The 17,632-nt window shown below is 40.9% G+C and overlaps 1 protein-coding gene across 1 annotated transcript in view; it reads left to right on the top strand.

Moving 5' to 3' along the window:
- Nucleotides 1-17,632, top strand: part of ctnnbl1 (catenin, beta like 1) — a 186,944-nt gene that overhangs the window by 19,455 nt on the left and 149,857 nt on the right. The window contains exon 3 of the mRNA XM_078236405.1: nt 16,913-17,019. Within this exon, the coding sequence (XP_078092531.1) occupies nt 16,913-17,019 (107 nt within the window). The remainder of the gene's footprint in view (nt 1-16,912; nt 17,020-17,632) is intronic.

Below are 17,632 nucleotides of genomic sequence, written 5' to 3' on the forward strand. Positions count from 1 at the left end.
ATATTTTAAGTATTATTAGGGGATCTATAAACTGCTCTTCCACCCAAATTTTCTGACCGTTGTTATTCCTAATTTTAACCTCTGCTAGTTCTACTTCCTGATCTTCTGAACTAAGAGCCTTTCTCACAACTGCCCAAATGGCATCCTTTGCTATCAAGGTAACTCCTCCTCCTCCTTTTCCATCGTGCCTGTCATTTTAAAATGTATTCTGAAATATTTGTTTTCCAGGTCAGTCAGCTGGTAAACATGTCTCTGTAATATGTGATTAGATCTAAATTTATCTCTTGTTTGTGACACTAGTTTATCTATTGTATTGTGAATACTTTGCGCTTTTGAATGTAGAGCTTTTCGTTTCTTTGCATGGACCTTGTTCACTGATGCATATTATCATTGCTGCCTCTTCCTTGTCCCACTCTGCTTGTCTTTACCCAAATCGCTACACTATTGTCTTGACTTTTCCCTTTAGGTTTTAAAACTCCCTTCACATGAACTCTTCTCTTAGTTTAAAGCACTTTCCATAATCCTATTTACATGACTCACCAGGACACTGATCCCATCATTAAATAGGACAGTGTGATGGAGAGACCATGAGGGTGATGCAGTTTAAGCATGTGTCCCGTCTAGGAAACTGTATATATTTACGTCAGCCTGGCTAATATATAATATATTTTATTTTACTTATAAGGCTGTATTGGTAAAATGGCCGCTGCTGACCACAGGATCGTAATTCTGGAAGTTGCTGAGCAGTTTAAGCAGTCAAAAGATAACACATCAAACCCTTAGAATGTAACACTCCTTGTATTGTATAAACATTCCAGCCCAATTAGCTGAGTAGCTCGACCAGAAACCATTCTATCACATGACCAAGATTTGAATTGTTTGAATTCTTTCAATTATACAGCTTTTAAATCCTATATATTTAGTTGTGGTTTAAAATCTAAAGAGACCAGGGTCCCAGACTAGCAGCCTGCCTTTTTGGCCCTCATCTCTCTCTCTTGCAAGAACCCTGCATTTCGCCTACAGGGTGAATTAATTTCCAAGATACAAGATTACTTTACTGCATCTTCAATGAACTCAACCTGCAACCAAGATGAGGAATTCTGCCAGAAAAAAAGCTACCTGCAAGAACCTTCATTGGACACTGACATACTAAACTCTGGACTTGCATTAAACCATAATTCTTATTTTTATCATGGTCTTTGCCCTAAACTCCTTTATTTCCTTTATCCCTCTTTCGTTGTATGAATGCAAAAAGGGGCAGACATTGCAAAATCCCTTCCAGTGTTTTATCTGTGTGTAAAATAAACCAACTCTCTAATGTTGCCTTATCTTGAGTTTGTGGTGGGGTTATTAATAGAGGATTGGATCACTCCAAAATTGAAGGGTTAAGGAAAAAGGGGTCACTTCTAAAGGAGGAAATTAAATTCAATACATCTTTCTGTTTATGGACAGATGGTGAGAGAAAAAAGTCAGGCTGTTTAAATTAATCCCCATCCTGTCCATAACACGTCCTTTTTTAGTATTTGTGCATGCATTAGAAGGGCTACCTTTTATCCCTGTGAAAACATCACACGATCCCCAATAAAATTGAGGTGGTTCTTAGGAGAACAGGAAGATTATAAAGCCATGATCATATTAAATGGTGGAACAGGCTCGATAGGCTGAATGCCTACTCCTGTTCCCATGTCTTGTTAGCATAATCTTATCCCACAAAACTGTATCACCCATTGGAAATATTCCAAGGCAATAATTTCTTACCTCTCCCCCACTCCACAACCCCTGCCCCATCCCTGCATCCCCAAAATTAAGTTTCTTTTCAGTGTCCTGAAAGAAACATAAGAGGGATGAAGGACAAAGGAAGGCTGTTTGACTCAGTAATTCTTGTTCTTTCAGTATTAAGATTTCGAGGGGTTTTGACAGACTGGGTGTGGAGAGGATGTTTCCTTTTGTCAGAGAGAGAATCTAGAACTAAGGCTCACTGTTTAAAAATAAGGGATTGCTCATTTAAGACAGCGATATGGAGACATTTTTCTTAGAGGGTTATGCGTCTCTTGGAATACTCTTTCTCAAAGGCAGTGGAAGTAGAGTCATTGAATATTTTTAAGGTAGAGCTGGACAGATTCTTGATTAACAAGGGGTTGAAAGTTACTGAGGATAGACAGGAATGAGCAGTTGCAGTTGCAATCAGATCAGCCGTGATTTTCCTGAATGGCAGAGCAGGCTTGAGGGGCTGAATGGCCTACTCCTACTCCTAATTGGTATGTTGGTATTCCAATTCTTGCAGCCTAATGCCTAACTGTGTTTCGAGTGTCTTAAATTCTACGCCTTAAGTAACTGGCTTTGCATTAATCAAGACCTTCTAACGCTTTTTTTCTTTGAAGAAAATATGCAAATGTGCTTCATAATATCTGTCCAGAATTAAATTTTTGCTAGTTTATATTTATGAGATATGGGCCTATTATCTCACCTTATTTTATTAATGTTCCTTATCTCAGCCACTTAATATTTTATGTACTTTCAACACAGTGCCTTTTTAACTATCTTCTTTCTAGACTGTCAAGAGGTTTTTTAAAAAATCAATCTACAAAAATATTAATTGGCTAGGTCTCAGCCAGGGTGTGGTGAACAACTCTGGGCACCATGTTTCATGAAAGATGTGAAGGCTTTGGGATACAAAGGACATTTACCAAGATTTTGAGGAACAAGGTGACTTCAGTATGAGGAGCTATTGGAAAAAAGCTGTTGTCCTTGGAATAGAGGGGGTTAAGGGGTGATCTAATAGAGATTTTCAAGACAATGAGGGTTCCTGGTAGAGTAGGTAAAGGAAAAAAGTGTTCCCTCTGACTGGGCCAATAACCAGGGGCCATGGATTTAAAATCATTGGCAATAGATCTAGGCAATTTTTTTTTCCAAGTGTTATTGCGATCTGGAATGCTCCAGCTGAAATGATAGTGGGAGATGATTCATAAATTTTAAAGTTGAACTGGAAAATAAGGAGCAGACAGGGTTATGGGCAAACAACAGGTACGGTGGACTAAGTATAACTCCTTTTCCCAAAGAGCAAGCACAGTTTTGATAGGTTGAATGACAACTTCTTATGCTGTAAGTTTCTATGATTTTAATGCCCAATTCTGAAAGACACATTACTAGCACCATCTATTTTCCTATCCTGTACTGCATCTTGTATCTCAATAGTTTTCAAGCTAATTAGAAGTCTTCTGTATGGGAGTTCAGTGAAATTGTGAAGAGCCCAAGTAAACTGTCATAAAGAATTGTAGTCAATTTCTAATATCTTAAAAGAAGTCAGAAATTTGTCAGGCAAACTCTTCCCATTCAAATCATGCTGACCGTTTCTCCTAAGGTTTTTGTGCAGGTACTTCTCCAACTTGCTCTCTCGGCTGTTGACTGATGGAATTTCAATTGGGTTTATCAACTTTTTCTTCCTTTTTAAATGGGGATATGGAACCCTGGTCAGAACTTATTCAAAGCTGGATGGGAGCTTTAACACCTGGCCACAAAGAAGGGAGGCAGCTGGCCTTGCTGTTGCAGACTCTATGAGTGAGTGAAACCAAAGGGTTTGGAGAACACATTGACCAACAGCAGAGTTTGAGTTAATCACTAGGGTTTGGGTTGGCGAGGACAGAGCCCATGTTTGTGAAAATCAGGTTTGTGAAAAGATAGAGATCACAAAATCACTAGAGGGAACGTTGCAATGGGGAGTCCATTTGTTCTCGCTCAAAGGACTGAGTGAAGAGGACTTTGCTTAAAAGTGCATTAGAAGATTCATCTTAGTGAAGCAAGGAGAAGAAATCCTGTTAAAGCCGGGAAGAATTGGACTTTAAACTTAAGACTACATGCCGCTCTAGTATATTGTAAGGATGTGCCATGGGGTTTTCTGTTGTGAAGAACTTGAAGCGGATACCTGTTCTGTAGTTTAGTGTATTAATTGCCTGCTAAGTAATGTTTAACTGATTTTGATTTTAGCTTGTTTGTTGCAGTAACAATCTTGTAATGTACTGGGAAATTCAAATATTTTTGAAAAAGTTATTGATCACCATAAGGATTGTAACAAAGCCAAGTTATGCCATGTTTCCAGTACTGTTTGGGCCTCATAACAGGACTCTGGTATACTGAAAATTTACCTGAATTTATGTGAATCTTTTTGCTGTCTTTAATACTAAAAGTTATTCGCAAGTTAGCACAGAGGTAATGTTGACAGACACACAAAAATACAGCAGGATGCAGAACATAAATGTCAGAAAATTATAAAAACAAGGTATAGGTTTCTTTTGTTTACAATACCATTGGGCAATGCTGCCCTAGTTTGCCTGTAGAATTGTTTGAGCTGCTCAACATGAACATGCCACTGGCAAAAAATTCAAAAGTATTTCTGCTGAAAACTGAGTGGGCGAAATCATGAACACACTGCTTTAACCTGCAGGAACTTGGTTCCCAGCTTCATATCTTTGGAAATGCTGGTATTTTCTTAATACCGATTTGGGTGAACAATATCACAAAAATGCATCTTGGAAATAGATATCACGGAATTCCTTGAAACTTTCCGTCTGTTTTGAATTGCCTTACCAACTGAGGTGGCACAGTGGTTAGCACCGCTGCCTCATAGTGCCAGGAACCCAGGTTCAATTCCTGCCTAGGGTGATTGAATAGAGTTTACATGTTCTCCCCGTGTTTGTGGGGATTTCCTCCGGGTGCTTTTGTTTCCTCCCACAATCCAAAGAGGTACAGATTAGATCGATTGACCATGCTAAATTGCTCCTTAATGTTCAAAGATGTGCAGGTTAGGTGGGGTGGGTTAAGAGGGGTAGACCTGGGTTGAAGCGGGGAGCTGGTGGATCCACAAGAGATGGGTGAGATCCTAAATGAATATTTCTCATCAGTATTTACTGTTGAGAAAGGCATGGATGTTAGAGAACTTGGGGAAATAAATAGTGATGTCTTGAGGAGTATACATATAACAGAGAAGGAGGTGTTGGAAGTCTTAAAGCACATCAAAGTAGACCTGATGAAGTGTATCCCAGCACGTTGTGGGAGGGAATTGCGGGCCCCCTAGCAGAGATATTTGAATCATTGACAACCACAGGTAAGGTGGCTGAAGATTGGAGGATGGAAAATGTTGTGCCTTTGTTTAAAAAGGGCTGCAGGGAAAAGCCTGGGAACTACAGGCCGGTGAGCCTCACATCTGTAGTGGGTAAGTTGTTAGCAGGTATTCTGAGAGACAGGATCTACAGGCATTTGGAGAAGCAAGGACTGATTAAGAACAGCCAGCATGGCTTTGTGAGTGGAAAATCATGTCTCACAAATTTGATTGAGCTTTTTGAAGGGGTAACGCAGAAGGTAGATGAGGGCAGTGCAGTTGATGTTGTCTACATGGACTTTAGCAAGGCCTTTAACAAGGTACTGCATGGTAGGTTGTTGCATCAGGTTAACTCTCACGGGACCCAGGTGAAGTAGCCAAATGGATACAAGATTGGCTTGATGACAGAGCTGGTGGTTGTAGAGGGTTGTTTTTCAAACTAGAGGCCTGTGACCAGCGGTGTGCCTTGGGAATTGGTATTGGGTCCACTGATATTTGTCATTCATATTAATGATTTGGATGAGAATTTAGGAGGCATGGTTAGTAAGTTTGCAGATGACACCAAGAATGGTGTCAGAGTGGACAGTGAAGTAGGTTATCTCGGATTGCAACGGGATCTATATCAATTGGGCCAGTGGGCTGACGAATGACAGATGGGGCTTAATTTAAGATAAATGCGAGGTGATCCATTTTGGTAGATCGAACCAGGGGCGGACTTACTCAGCTAATGGTTGGACGTTGGGAAGAGTTATAGAACAATGGGATCTAGGGGTACATGTTCATAGCTCATTGAAAGTGGAGTCACAGGTGGACAGAGTGGTGAAGAAGGCATTCGGCATGCTTGGATTCATTGGTCAGAACATTGAATACAGGAGTTGGGATGTCTTGTTGAAGTTGTACAAGACATTGGTGAGGCCACACTTAGAATACTGTGCACACAGTTCTGGTCACCCTATTATAGATAGGATATTATTAAACTAGAAAGAGTGCAGAAACGATTTACTAGGATGCTACCAGATGTTGATGATTTGAGTTATAAGGAGAGGCTGGATAGGCTGGGACTTTTTTTCTCTGAAGCAGAGAAGGCTTAGGGGTGATCTTATAGAGTTCTATAAAATTATGAGGGGCATAGATCAGCTAGATAGTCAATATCTTTTCCCAAAGGTAGGGGAGTTTAAAACTAGAGGGAGAGAGGGGAGGGATACAAAAAGATCCAGAGGGGCAATTTTTTCTCTCTCGGTGGCGAATATCTGGAACAAGCTGCCGGAGGTAGTAGAGGCAGGTACAATTTTATCTTTTTAAAAAACATTCTTATCGTTACATAAGTAAGATAGCTATCGAGGGATATGGGCCAAATGCAGGCAATTGGGACTAGCTTAGTCATTTAAATAAAAAGGGCAGCATGGACAAGTTGGGCCAAAGCTGTAAACCTCTATGACTCTCTATGGTGCAGACTCAATGGGTAGAATGGCCTCTTTCTGCACTGTAGAGATTCTACGATTCAATGATTCTAATTGTCAAGATTGTTTCAAAGCAGTGCAGTTGCCAAATTTAATGCCTCCATGAATGCAAAAGTGAAACTCACTGTGAAACAAAGAATTACAGATAAGAAACACATGCTAAAAATTATTCTTTCACTGCTGTGCTCCAGTTAGTTAGCAAGTAAACCAGTGTCTAAAACAGTCTGAGCCATCATAGTTCTTCTCCTTTGCTGGTTTACAGGTAGCTGCTTGATGAATCTTGATGGTTTCTTTAAAAGAAACATAGAATGTTATAGCACAGAAAAAGGATATTGTTCTATCAAGTCAATAGTCGGAAAGATCTTTGCACTATAATTCTACAGTCAGTTCCAGTGAATGAAACCGTAGCTTCTCAAGTATTTCTTCAAAACTAGCTTCTTGTTCCTGGTAATATCCTTGTAAATCTACATTGCACCTTTGCATTGCTTTTAAAGCCTTCCCTGTAGTGGGTTGCTTACAGACAAAGCAAGAGAGAAAGGCAGGTAGTGCAGGAATCTCCTGTGGCCATTCCCCTGCAAAACAGATATACCGCTTTGGATACTGTTGAGGGGAATGACCTCTCTGGGGAAAGCAGCAGCAGCCAAACTCGTTGCATCACCGTTGGTCCTGTTGCAGAAGGGAGAGGTAAAAAATGTGCCAGTGCAATAGTTGTAGGGGATTCAATTGTAAGGGGAATGGACAGGCGTTTCTGTGGCCGCAAATGAGACTCCAGGATAGTACGTTGCCTCCCTGGTGCTAGGGTCAAGGATGTCTCGGAGCGGGTACAGGACATTCTGGAGGGGAGAGTGAACAGCCAGTGGTCGTGGTACACATCGGTACAAACGACATAGATTTTTAAAAAAGGATGAGGTCCTAAAAGCAGAATACCGGGAGCTAGGAAGAAAGTTAAGAAATCGGACCTCAAAGGTAGAGATCTCAGGATTACTACCAGTGCCACGTGCTAGTCAGAGTAGAAATATATCGGATAAATACATGGCTGAAGAGATGTGTTAGGGGGAGGGTTTCAGATTCATGAGGCATTGGGACCGGTTCTGGGGGAGGTGGGACCTGTACAAATTGGACGGGTTACACCTGGGCACGACTGGGACTGATGTCCTAGGGAGACTGTTTGCTAGAGTGATTGGGGAGGGTTTAAACTCATATGCCAGGGGGATGGAAGTCAGAGAAGGAGGGAACAAGGACAAAATTAAAAGGTAGAAAAGGGAATAAGAAAAGTGATAGTCAGAGAAACCAAGGACAAAGTTCAAACGGCTATAGAGCAAAATATTGGGAGCGAGGCAAACAATGTTAAAAAGACAAGCTTAAAGGCTCTGTGCCTTAATGCGCGGAGCATTTACAATAAAGTAAATTAACTAATCGCGCAGATGGATGTAAACGGGTACGATATAATTGGGATTATGGAGACATGGCTGCAGGGTGACCAGGGGTGGGAATTGCTGGAAAATCTCAGGCCTGCTGAGATTTTCCAGCGTTTTCTCTTTTGGTTTCAGATTCCAGCATCCGCAGCAATTTGCTTTTATTAGGGGGTGGGAATCGAATGTCCCAGGGTATTCAATATTTAGGAAGGACAGGCATAAAGGAAAAGGTGATGGAGTGGCACTGCTGGTTAAAGAGGAAATTAACATAATAGTGAGAAAGGATATTAGCTCTGACAATGTGGAGTCTGTATGGGTAGAGTTGAGAGATACCAAGAAGCAAAAAACATTAGTGTGTGTCATATATAGACCCCAAACTGCAGTGGTGATGTTGGGAATGGCGTTAAACACAAATTAGAGATGCATGTGATAAGGGAATATCGGTGATCATGGGTGATTTTAATCTGCACATAGATTGGGCAAATTAAATTAGCCACAATGCCGTAGAGGAGGAATTCCTGGAGTGTATACAGGATGGTTTTCTTGACCAATATGTGGAGGAACCAACTAGAGAGCAGGCCATCTTAGACTGGGTATTGTGTAATGAGAAGGAAATCATTGCCAGTCCAGCTGTATGAGATGCCTTAGGGATGAGCGACCATAATATAGAACTTTTTATCAAGATGGAAAGTGAAGTATTTGATTCGGAGACTTTTGGGTGCTGAATCTTAAAGGAAACTGTGAGGATATGAGGCATGAGTTGGCCTTGATAGATTGGGGAGGGCTAATTAAAGGGATGACAGTGGATAGGCAATAGCAAACATTCAAGAAACACATGGGGGAACTGCAGTAACTGTTTATTCCTGTCTAGCACAAAAGCAAAATGGGTTAGAGGGCCAATCCATGGCTTACAAAGGAAATTAGAGAGAGTATCTGATTTAAGGAAGAAGGCTGCAGATTGGCCAAGAAAAATAATAGGTCTGAAGATTGGGAGCAGTTTAGAATTCAGCAAAGAAGGACCAAGGGATTGATTAAGAAGGGGAAATTACAGTACGAAAATAAGGGAACGTAAAGACTGACATTAAGAGTTTCTATAGATACTGGAAGAGGTTAGTGAAGTCAAATGTAAGTCCCTACAGACAGAAACAGGGGAATGTATAATAGGGGACAAAGAAATGGCCGAGCAACTGAATACATACTTTGGTTCTGTCTTCACAAAAGAGGACAGAAATAAAATGCCAGAAATGTTGGAGAATGCAAGGTTTAGTGAGATGGAAGAACTGAGGGAGATCAATATTAGTAAAGAAATGGTGCTGGAAAAATTGATGGCATTGAAGACGGATAAATCTCCAGGGCCTGATAATCTACATCCCAGAGTATCAATCATAGAAACCCTACAGTGCAGAAAGAGGCCATTGGGCCCATCGAGTCTGCACCGACCACAATCCCACCCAGGCCCTACCCCCATATCCCTACATATTTACCTGCTAATCCCTCTAACCTACGCATCTCAGGACTCTAAGGGGCAATTTTAGCATGGCCAATCGGCCTAACCCGCACATCTTTGGAGTACTTAAGTAAGTGGCTCTAGAAATAGTGGATGCATTGGTGGTCATTTTCCAGGATTTTATAGACTCTGGAACAGTTCCTGCAGATCGGAGGGTAGCTAATGTCACTCCAATATTCAAAAAGGGAGGTAGAGAGAAAACAGGGAATTATAGACCAGTAAGCGTAACATCGATAGTGGGGAAAATTCTCGAATCCATTATCAAGGACTTTATAGCAGAGCATTTAGAAAGCAGTGGCAGGATCAGACAGAGTCAGCATGGATTTATGAAGAGGAAATCGTGCTTGACAAATCTGTTGGAATTATTTGAAGATGTAACTAGTAGAGTTGACGAGGGAGGGGCCAGTCAATGTGGTATATTTGGACTTTAAGAAAGTGTTTGACAAAGTCCCGCATAAGAGATTATCATGCAAGATTAAATCACATGGGATTGGAGGAAGTGTATTGAGATGGATAGAAAACTTGTTGGCAGAGAGGAAACAAAGAGTAGGAATTAATAGGTGCTTTTCAAATTGGCAGGCAGTAACTAGTGGGGTGCCACAGGGATTGGTGCTGGAACCCCAGCTATTCACAATATATATTAGTGATTTGGATGAGGGAACAAAATGTAATATCTCAAAGTTTGCAGATGATACCAAGTTGGGTGGGAGGGTGAACTGTGACAAAGATGCAGAGATCCTTCAGCCTGATCTGGACAGGTTGGGTGAGTGTGCAAATCAATGGCAGGTGCTGTATAATTTGGATAAACGTGATGTTATTCACTTTGAAAACATAAACAAGAAGGCAGATTACTACCTGAATGGCTGTAAATTGGGAGAGGGGAGTGTGCAGCAGGACCTGGGTGTCCTTGTGCACCACTCACTGAAGGTAAACATGCAAGTGCAGCAGGCGGTAAAGGCAAATGGCCTTCATTGCGAGAGGTTTCGAGTACAGGAGCAGGGATGTGTTGTTGCAATTATACGGGCCTTAGTGCGACCACACCTAGAGTATTGTGTGCAGTTTTGGTCTCCTTTTCTGAGGAAAGATGTTCTTGCTCTCAAAGAAGTGCAGCAAAAGTTTACCTGGCTGATTTCAGGGGTGGTGGGACTGATGTATGAGGAGAGATTGACTAGGTTAGGATTGTTTTCATTGGAGTTCAGACGAATGAGGGGGGTGGGGGGGGAGGGGAGGGAGGAGAATCTCATAGAGACTTATAAAATTCTAATAGGACTAGACAAGGTAGATGCAGGGAGGATGTTCCCGATGGTGGGGGAGTCCAGGACCAGCGGTCACAGTCTGAGGATTCAGGGTAGACCATTTAGGACGGAGATGGGACATTTCTTCACCGAAAGAGTGGTGAGCCTGTAGGATATTACCACAGGGAGTAGTTGATGCCAAAACATTGATTGTATTGAAGAGGCGGTTGGATATAGCACTTGGGGCGGGGCGAATGAGATTGAAGGTTATGGGGAAAAAGCAGGATTAGGCTGTTGAGTTGGACGATCAGCCAGGATCGTAATGAATGGCAGAGCAGGCTCGAAGGGCCAAATGGCCTCCTGCTCCTAATCCTCTATGTTTCTATGTTAACTGAGTACACTAGTTCAATTTCAGCCTAAATACAGGTTATGTCTCTTTGGTTCTATGTCTAGAGGCGTAAATCACTAAAACAAAAATTGTTTGCCATTTTATGGCATTTTTGATTTGCACTGATATTTTTTTAATTACCTGTGCATTTGCATGTGAAGTCCCTCTCTCTATTTCCAGATGAAACCTTTATGTTTAAGCTGAATTTCCTCTCCACCCTTTTGAATTTGATGTTATACCTTGATTCTGAGTCAATTTCAAGACATATGTAAAACGGGGTGAATGATGAAACACCACTTCTCATGTTTCCTACCCAAAAGGACTTTTACCCCATCTTTCACTTTTGCCTCTACAATCATCTCTCTGTGGATGTATCTTAATTCCATATACAATTTTCTTTATCTCGAGACCCTTAAGGTAGTGATTATCAAATGCAATGTGTTTTGACAATATATATATAAACGATATCCTCCATATTTGCTTTACCTGTCATTTCTTATTTAATGATTTCTGTGAGGTTATTTGAATATTGCATGACTTTCAGAATTCCATGCTGACTTGCTCATATTGGGATGTGTTTCTCCAAATGTTTAATATTTTTTATCGTTTAATTTAGTAGATTCTCATAGTTGCCAACAAATACTGTAAGCTTAACTGGTTTATGACTTTTCTGATATTCCGACCTCATTTTCTTTCAAGAGAGAATCTGATTCGCTGACCTCTATCTTATGCCAATGTGTTACTTATCACAGAATTTTGTAAAGTTACAATCAGTATCTTCAGTATTTTTTTCCTTTGATTTCCTTCAGAATCCTCAAATGTAAGGGCATAATTGATTTTTTTAAAAATTTGAAATTTAGATAACACAAAAACCAAAGTGTGTGTGCATGTACTATAAATGTATCTTTGTAACAACATATTTTTATTCATTTCCAAGATGAAAAATTGAATAACTTGGCCGAAGGTAACTTAATGGAAATCAGTCTCACATCTGCGGGCCCTTTTAAAATTTAATTTCAAGCAATTAGCACTCTCTTGCATCCTTTGGTTTTGTTCTATCAATTTGAAGTTTCTTCCCCCTCAATACTTCTGTTTGTGAGTGCTGAAGCACATATCAGGATGCTGATTTCCAACAGTCCAACTTTGCAACAAGGGGACTATAAACAAATTTATGCTGCACCGCCAAGCTAACCATCAAATAACGAATGATACCCAGACCCTGAACCCTCCCTTTAATTGGTGATTCTACAAATTTTCTCTAATTCTCATCTCTGCAAAATGACATCCTACAAACACATCTGGACAGACACCGCACAAAGGTAAAAGATTAGCCAAGAACCCCAACCCTGCAGACTGCAGTCAAGTCCAGGTTGGCATGAGGTTGAGCGATAGCTCCCCCCGGGCCTCGTTTCCAGCATCATTATTGTGTTTCCTTCACCTTTCAGCCCCCTTTCAGATTTGCAATGGTGCAGCTGATAGCCTCCTGCATAGTGGTAGTGGGACCAGCCAGAATAACTCCTCTAGTGCCTCCAATCACAAGTTCTTTCTCTCCCCCTCACCCCTAGCTTTTCCTTCGATCATAAATCTCATTTCTGGACGAACAGGAGGGAGGGAGAGAATCTGTGTTTACGGATGCAGCTCCTGACAGATTTTCTGTCTCCTAAGCTCACTACTCATCCAATCAGAACTGTGAATCATTTGCCTGCTCCCAGTGGCAAGGATTCCTTCCTTGACTATTGCTGAAAAAAAACATTTTGCCAAAGCTTTTCAACTTGCACTCATCAGGGCAGTCACAATGCCACTTGAATCTTTTTGCTAACCAATCGGAAATAGTTGTTGTTTCCCCTACCATTGGTATTGTTATGATGTCCTGATGTGTAAAATGAAAAATGTTGTTTTTCAGTAATACTCAAATTCTGTACTACCAAATGATTAATTGAATTCCTTCCTTGTTAAAGTAGCAACATCCTGTGAAGAAAATGGCCCTGAACAAGTTGAGGAGAGTGCTGACTGGTTAGCAAGAGGACTTGAGTAGAAATTGGAAGAGACTGTTCGCGTCATTCAGTCTGCATTGTGTGATGGTGACTTGTGCCATCAAATCATTTGCATGGATCATGGCAGTATTGATTTTGTAGTCATAGGGGAAAAACTGGCTTGAGATAGAAAATATCTTATTTTCAGAACAGCAGAGAGAAGGCAGAGCAATCACAGACGGAGGCCATCTCATCCAGGGAAAGGAAGAGCCCAGTCTAACAGAAGCATCCACAAGCAGAGAAACCACAACAACCAATTTGTGCACAGCAAGATCCCATAGCAGCAATCTGAAAATGACCAAATAATCTGTTTGGATGATGTTGATTGTGGGATAAGTATTTGCCAGAGCACCAACAAAAACTCTCCTGCTTTTCCTGAAGTTTGCCATAGGATATTTTACATCTACTTGAGGAAGAGCGGCAGTTGGTGCAATGGCGAGGTGTGGTTCAAAATTGGTAATGTTATTGAACTTTTTTTTAAAAATCCCATGTGGAGGTGGTTAGGCTGTCTCTTTTGGGTGATGGTCATTGTTGGGTACTTGGGTGACAAGAAGGCTACCTACCATTACTTAGATGTTATTCAGGCCTTGTTGCCAATCATAGAATCCCTACAGTGCAAAAGGAAGGCATTCGGCCCATTGGGTCTACATTGACTTTCTGACAGGACAAGGACTCCTTCGTTATGTGAGGAATTGTATCCACTACAATTCTCAATGAACAACTCCCCATCTGACCATACATTGGAGGGAAGTCACTGAGGTAACTGAAAATTGTTGCTACCTTGAAGAATTCCTGCAGCTGTTCATGGGATTGTTGGGGGACTTACAAATGAGATGAGGTATGTTTCTTGTCAATATCATCTGACACTGATAAACACTTGGCAGCCAGAAAAAGCTATCAGGAGTGGTCATTTGAGTTTGAGGTGAGATTTTTTTGGGCATAACCTGTATAGATCTGACCTTGCCTCTGACTGATGATGATAGGGCCAGGTGGTGTGTGAGACCCCTGGGCTTTTTCTCCTCACCGCCTACAATGAAATGGACATCGTGAGGAGCTCTGCATGAGAAGAATGCATATCACAACCGGAGGCCAATATTCAGAGTCTAAGCCATGTGGGTCATTGAGAATGCAATTATTGAGCTAAACGTAACTTTCAATCCAACATATTGTCTGAACCAATGTCTTGGAAATAAATAACTTGTTTGACATTTTGACAATCTAAATGTAGCTTCAACAATTCTATTAATTTGAACTAACCAGGAGTCATTGGTCATTGCCAAATTGGGATGGTGGATTCAGAATGACAGGATTTTGAAGAATGAAGTCAACTGCAAAAGCAATTTAGGGTGAAGGTTGTTACTCGAGCACAGTTTTAGAACCCTGGAGGATAGATTACCTCATGTTAAGTCAAGCAAGATGACCCACTGAAGTGGGAAAGCCGACATGCTTTTTGCATTGTATCACTGACAAAGTCAAACTAATGTACCAAATGAATCAAGCGATGAATGTTGTTTTGTTCATTCACCTTACTGTGAATTAAACAAATTAAATCTCTCCACTTGGTGCAAGCTTTGGCTATCTTCTGAGCGATTGAAGCTGTACATTTGTGCATGATGCAAAAAATTGGTCCAAATCATAAGGGTCAATGTATATTTTTCTCAAAGGTATGTTCAAACTGGCAGAACAACTGGACCAAAGGGGCCTTGAAAGTTCTATGTCAAATTTGTAGCTGGAGCCAATATTTTTCAATTATTAAATTTAGATAATTGGTAGCTTCATGTAAACATGGGCACTAGTGGTAAGCTGTAAAGCTTTTGATGTTGTCAAAACACCTTTTCAGTATGATTGTTTTGGCTAGCTGCAATTAAAATTGCTTTTTGTTTGAAATCTATATGGGCTGATGTGCACTCAGCATATAGAATTTAATTAAAAATTATATTTCTGAACTTAATCATTGTTTTTTTTCTGGAAATCAATTTAGAATACTGCTTAAGATCTCATCTGCATCTAATTTGCATAATAATGATCTCACTAATTGGAAATTCTGTGGTTGCTAATTGCAACTTCAGTGCTAACCCTTTGAGTTCAGTTTTCAACATGGGCATCTTTCTTGAGTATAAACCTGCCCCCTCCCCACTCCACGGAAAATATTTTTATTGTGCTGCGAATTCTAAAGTTTACTTTTTTTGAGTATTCTCCCGGAAGACAATTGGTTCACAAATTACGATCATAATTCTCTAATTTTCAAAACCGTGTTGGGTGACACAATTTTTAGAAGGATTTCTTTTTATCTCAAGTCTGGTTTTCAATTCACAGACTGACCAAAGTATCCTCCCAAACTCTTTAGGCTGCTAAATAATGGAGAAAACAAGCAATCCTGTGCATAGTGGATATGTGTGCAGAACTACCTCAGATTTGATGTAGCTAATGTCCACACAACAGTGTTGAACTTTGGCCATAACAATGCATTATGGGAAATTGATAGGCATATCTTCTGATTGGGGTCAGAACCCCATTTCCAATTCTGACAGTGCCCACTTTGTCCAAATTTTCTAGCTAGTCTTCGAATGGAGGACCCTGCGGAACTGTGTCAATGCAAGAAACCTTGGAGGCATCAGCGAAAGGAATCCCAGCTACCTTAATCTGCTGAGTGTTCACTCATTGAAAAGCTTTGGAATATTAAAACAGTTTTTCAGTATGTTCATGAATTGACATTGTAGAGTGGGTGAGATCAGTGTGTAAGGGGGCATGGCGGCACAGTGGTTAGCACTGTTGCCTCAATGCCAGGAACCCTGGTTCAATTCTAACCTTAGTTGACTGCAGTTTGCACGTTCTCTCCATGTCTGCGTGGGGTTCCTCCAAGTCCTCCGGTTTCCTCCTACAGTCCAAAGGTGTGCAGGTTAGGTGGCTTAGAAGGATAAATGTATGGAGTTATGGGGATAGGGCAGGGGTTGGGCCTGTGTTAGATGCTCTGTCGGAGATTCGGTGCATTCTCGATGGGCTGAATGGCCTCCTCCAGCACGGTAGGGATTCTATGGGGTAGGATGGGTGAGTTAAGGGTGGCAACTTAGGAGGGTTGGGTCAGGGAGTCGGTGGGGGAGGGGTGAGTCGTGGTGGGGCTAGCCAGGTGGTGCGGGCTAGTTAGGTTGGGTTGGGATCAAAGGAGTAGCGAGAGTTGGGAGAGTGGGATGGGGATCAGTTGTGCAGTTAGTTATACAGGAGTTAGACAAGGATTTTACTAACATTTCCTAGCTAACTTCAGGAAAGAATGTCGGAACTATCCGAAGTCTGAGTCTCTAACTCAGAATTGCGGGCTCTTTTGGAGGGTCCTGGGGAACAAGAGAATTGCTCACTGAGTCAATGCTTTCAGATTTCTGAGAAGTTCGGCGGGGGGAGGGGGGTCTGATCTTTGACAATCTGGAAACCGGAAGATCTGGCTCTTTGACATTTTGTGACTGTACCAGTGATTTAGACAATGGCCTAGGAAATTTATGAAAACAGTTGAGTTAGCTTTCTGCATGTTTAGAAAGCTTGGTCCATTGGAATAAATCTCCCCATTTATTGAATAGCAAGGATGATGCAAGTATTTTGTTTGTATTATTCTTTTTCTATGTAGAGCAAGAGAGCTACCATACAGGCAGTTGTTTGAAGTATTCTTTTGAAGTTGAGGAGTGGAAGAATACTAAAAGAATCAACTTGATTGTGATAGACCTCACTTTGGTAGTGGATGTCAAGAAGAAATGTTTCCTTAGTGATTAAATGTATTTCCTTTGTTTCAGGCAGAACCTTTGGATGAAAGCTCAGTGAAGAAGATGATCCTAACATTTGAAAAGAGGGCCTATAAAAACCAGGAACTGCGCATCAAATTCCCAGAGAATCCAGAGAAGTAAGCACTTGCGTTTATCAATTCTCACAATAACTTGCACCTGTTTTATTAAAATGTATATTTTAAGGCATTCAAAATGTATTCTTTGCTTCCCTAAAAGACACAAAAAAATGTATTCTTTGCTTTTCGTTCCTATTACAGGAACTCTGGCAGCAATAGCAGTACTAGTGAATAATTTCTTGTTTGTCAGTATTGATCATTGTTCAAGTGAATATTCACGGCTTGAGTTCCATATCACCTGTGTGATACAACTGTTTTAATTGCCTTATTAGCCTTTGATGGAACATCAGCAAAATAAGTTCATTGTGTGTGATTTTCCTGTTGGTGATAATGGAATTAAGCAAGGCAGCTATCTCTATTTTTCATCTAACAGTACCAGCATAATTGGACTGCCGGCAGATTTCTTTTAAAGAGAGGGGAAATGCCACCTCCTCGATCTCTTTATTTTGAGTCACCTGTGGTATAAGTGAGAGCTTCCCTTGGCTATACTATTTTGGTTCTTGTTCTGAGTTCTAGCTCTCAATGGGCAGTGGTGCATTGCAGATCTTTTATGTTTAAGATTTTTACAAGCAGCTGTGTACATTAAGGCAAGTAGGGGAAGGTGTAGGCTACT

This window comes from Mustelus asterias, chromosome 20 (assembly GCF_964213995.1).
Source record: "Mustelus asterias chromosome 20, sMusAst1.hap1.1, whole genome shotgun sequence".
NCBI classification, from domain to species: Eukaryota; Metazoa; Chordata; class Chondrichthyes; order Carcharhiniformes; family Triakidae; genus Mustelus; species Mustelus asterias.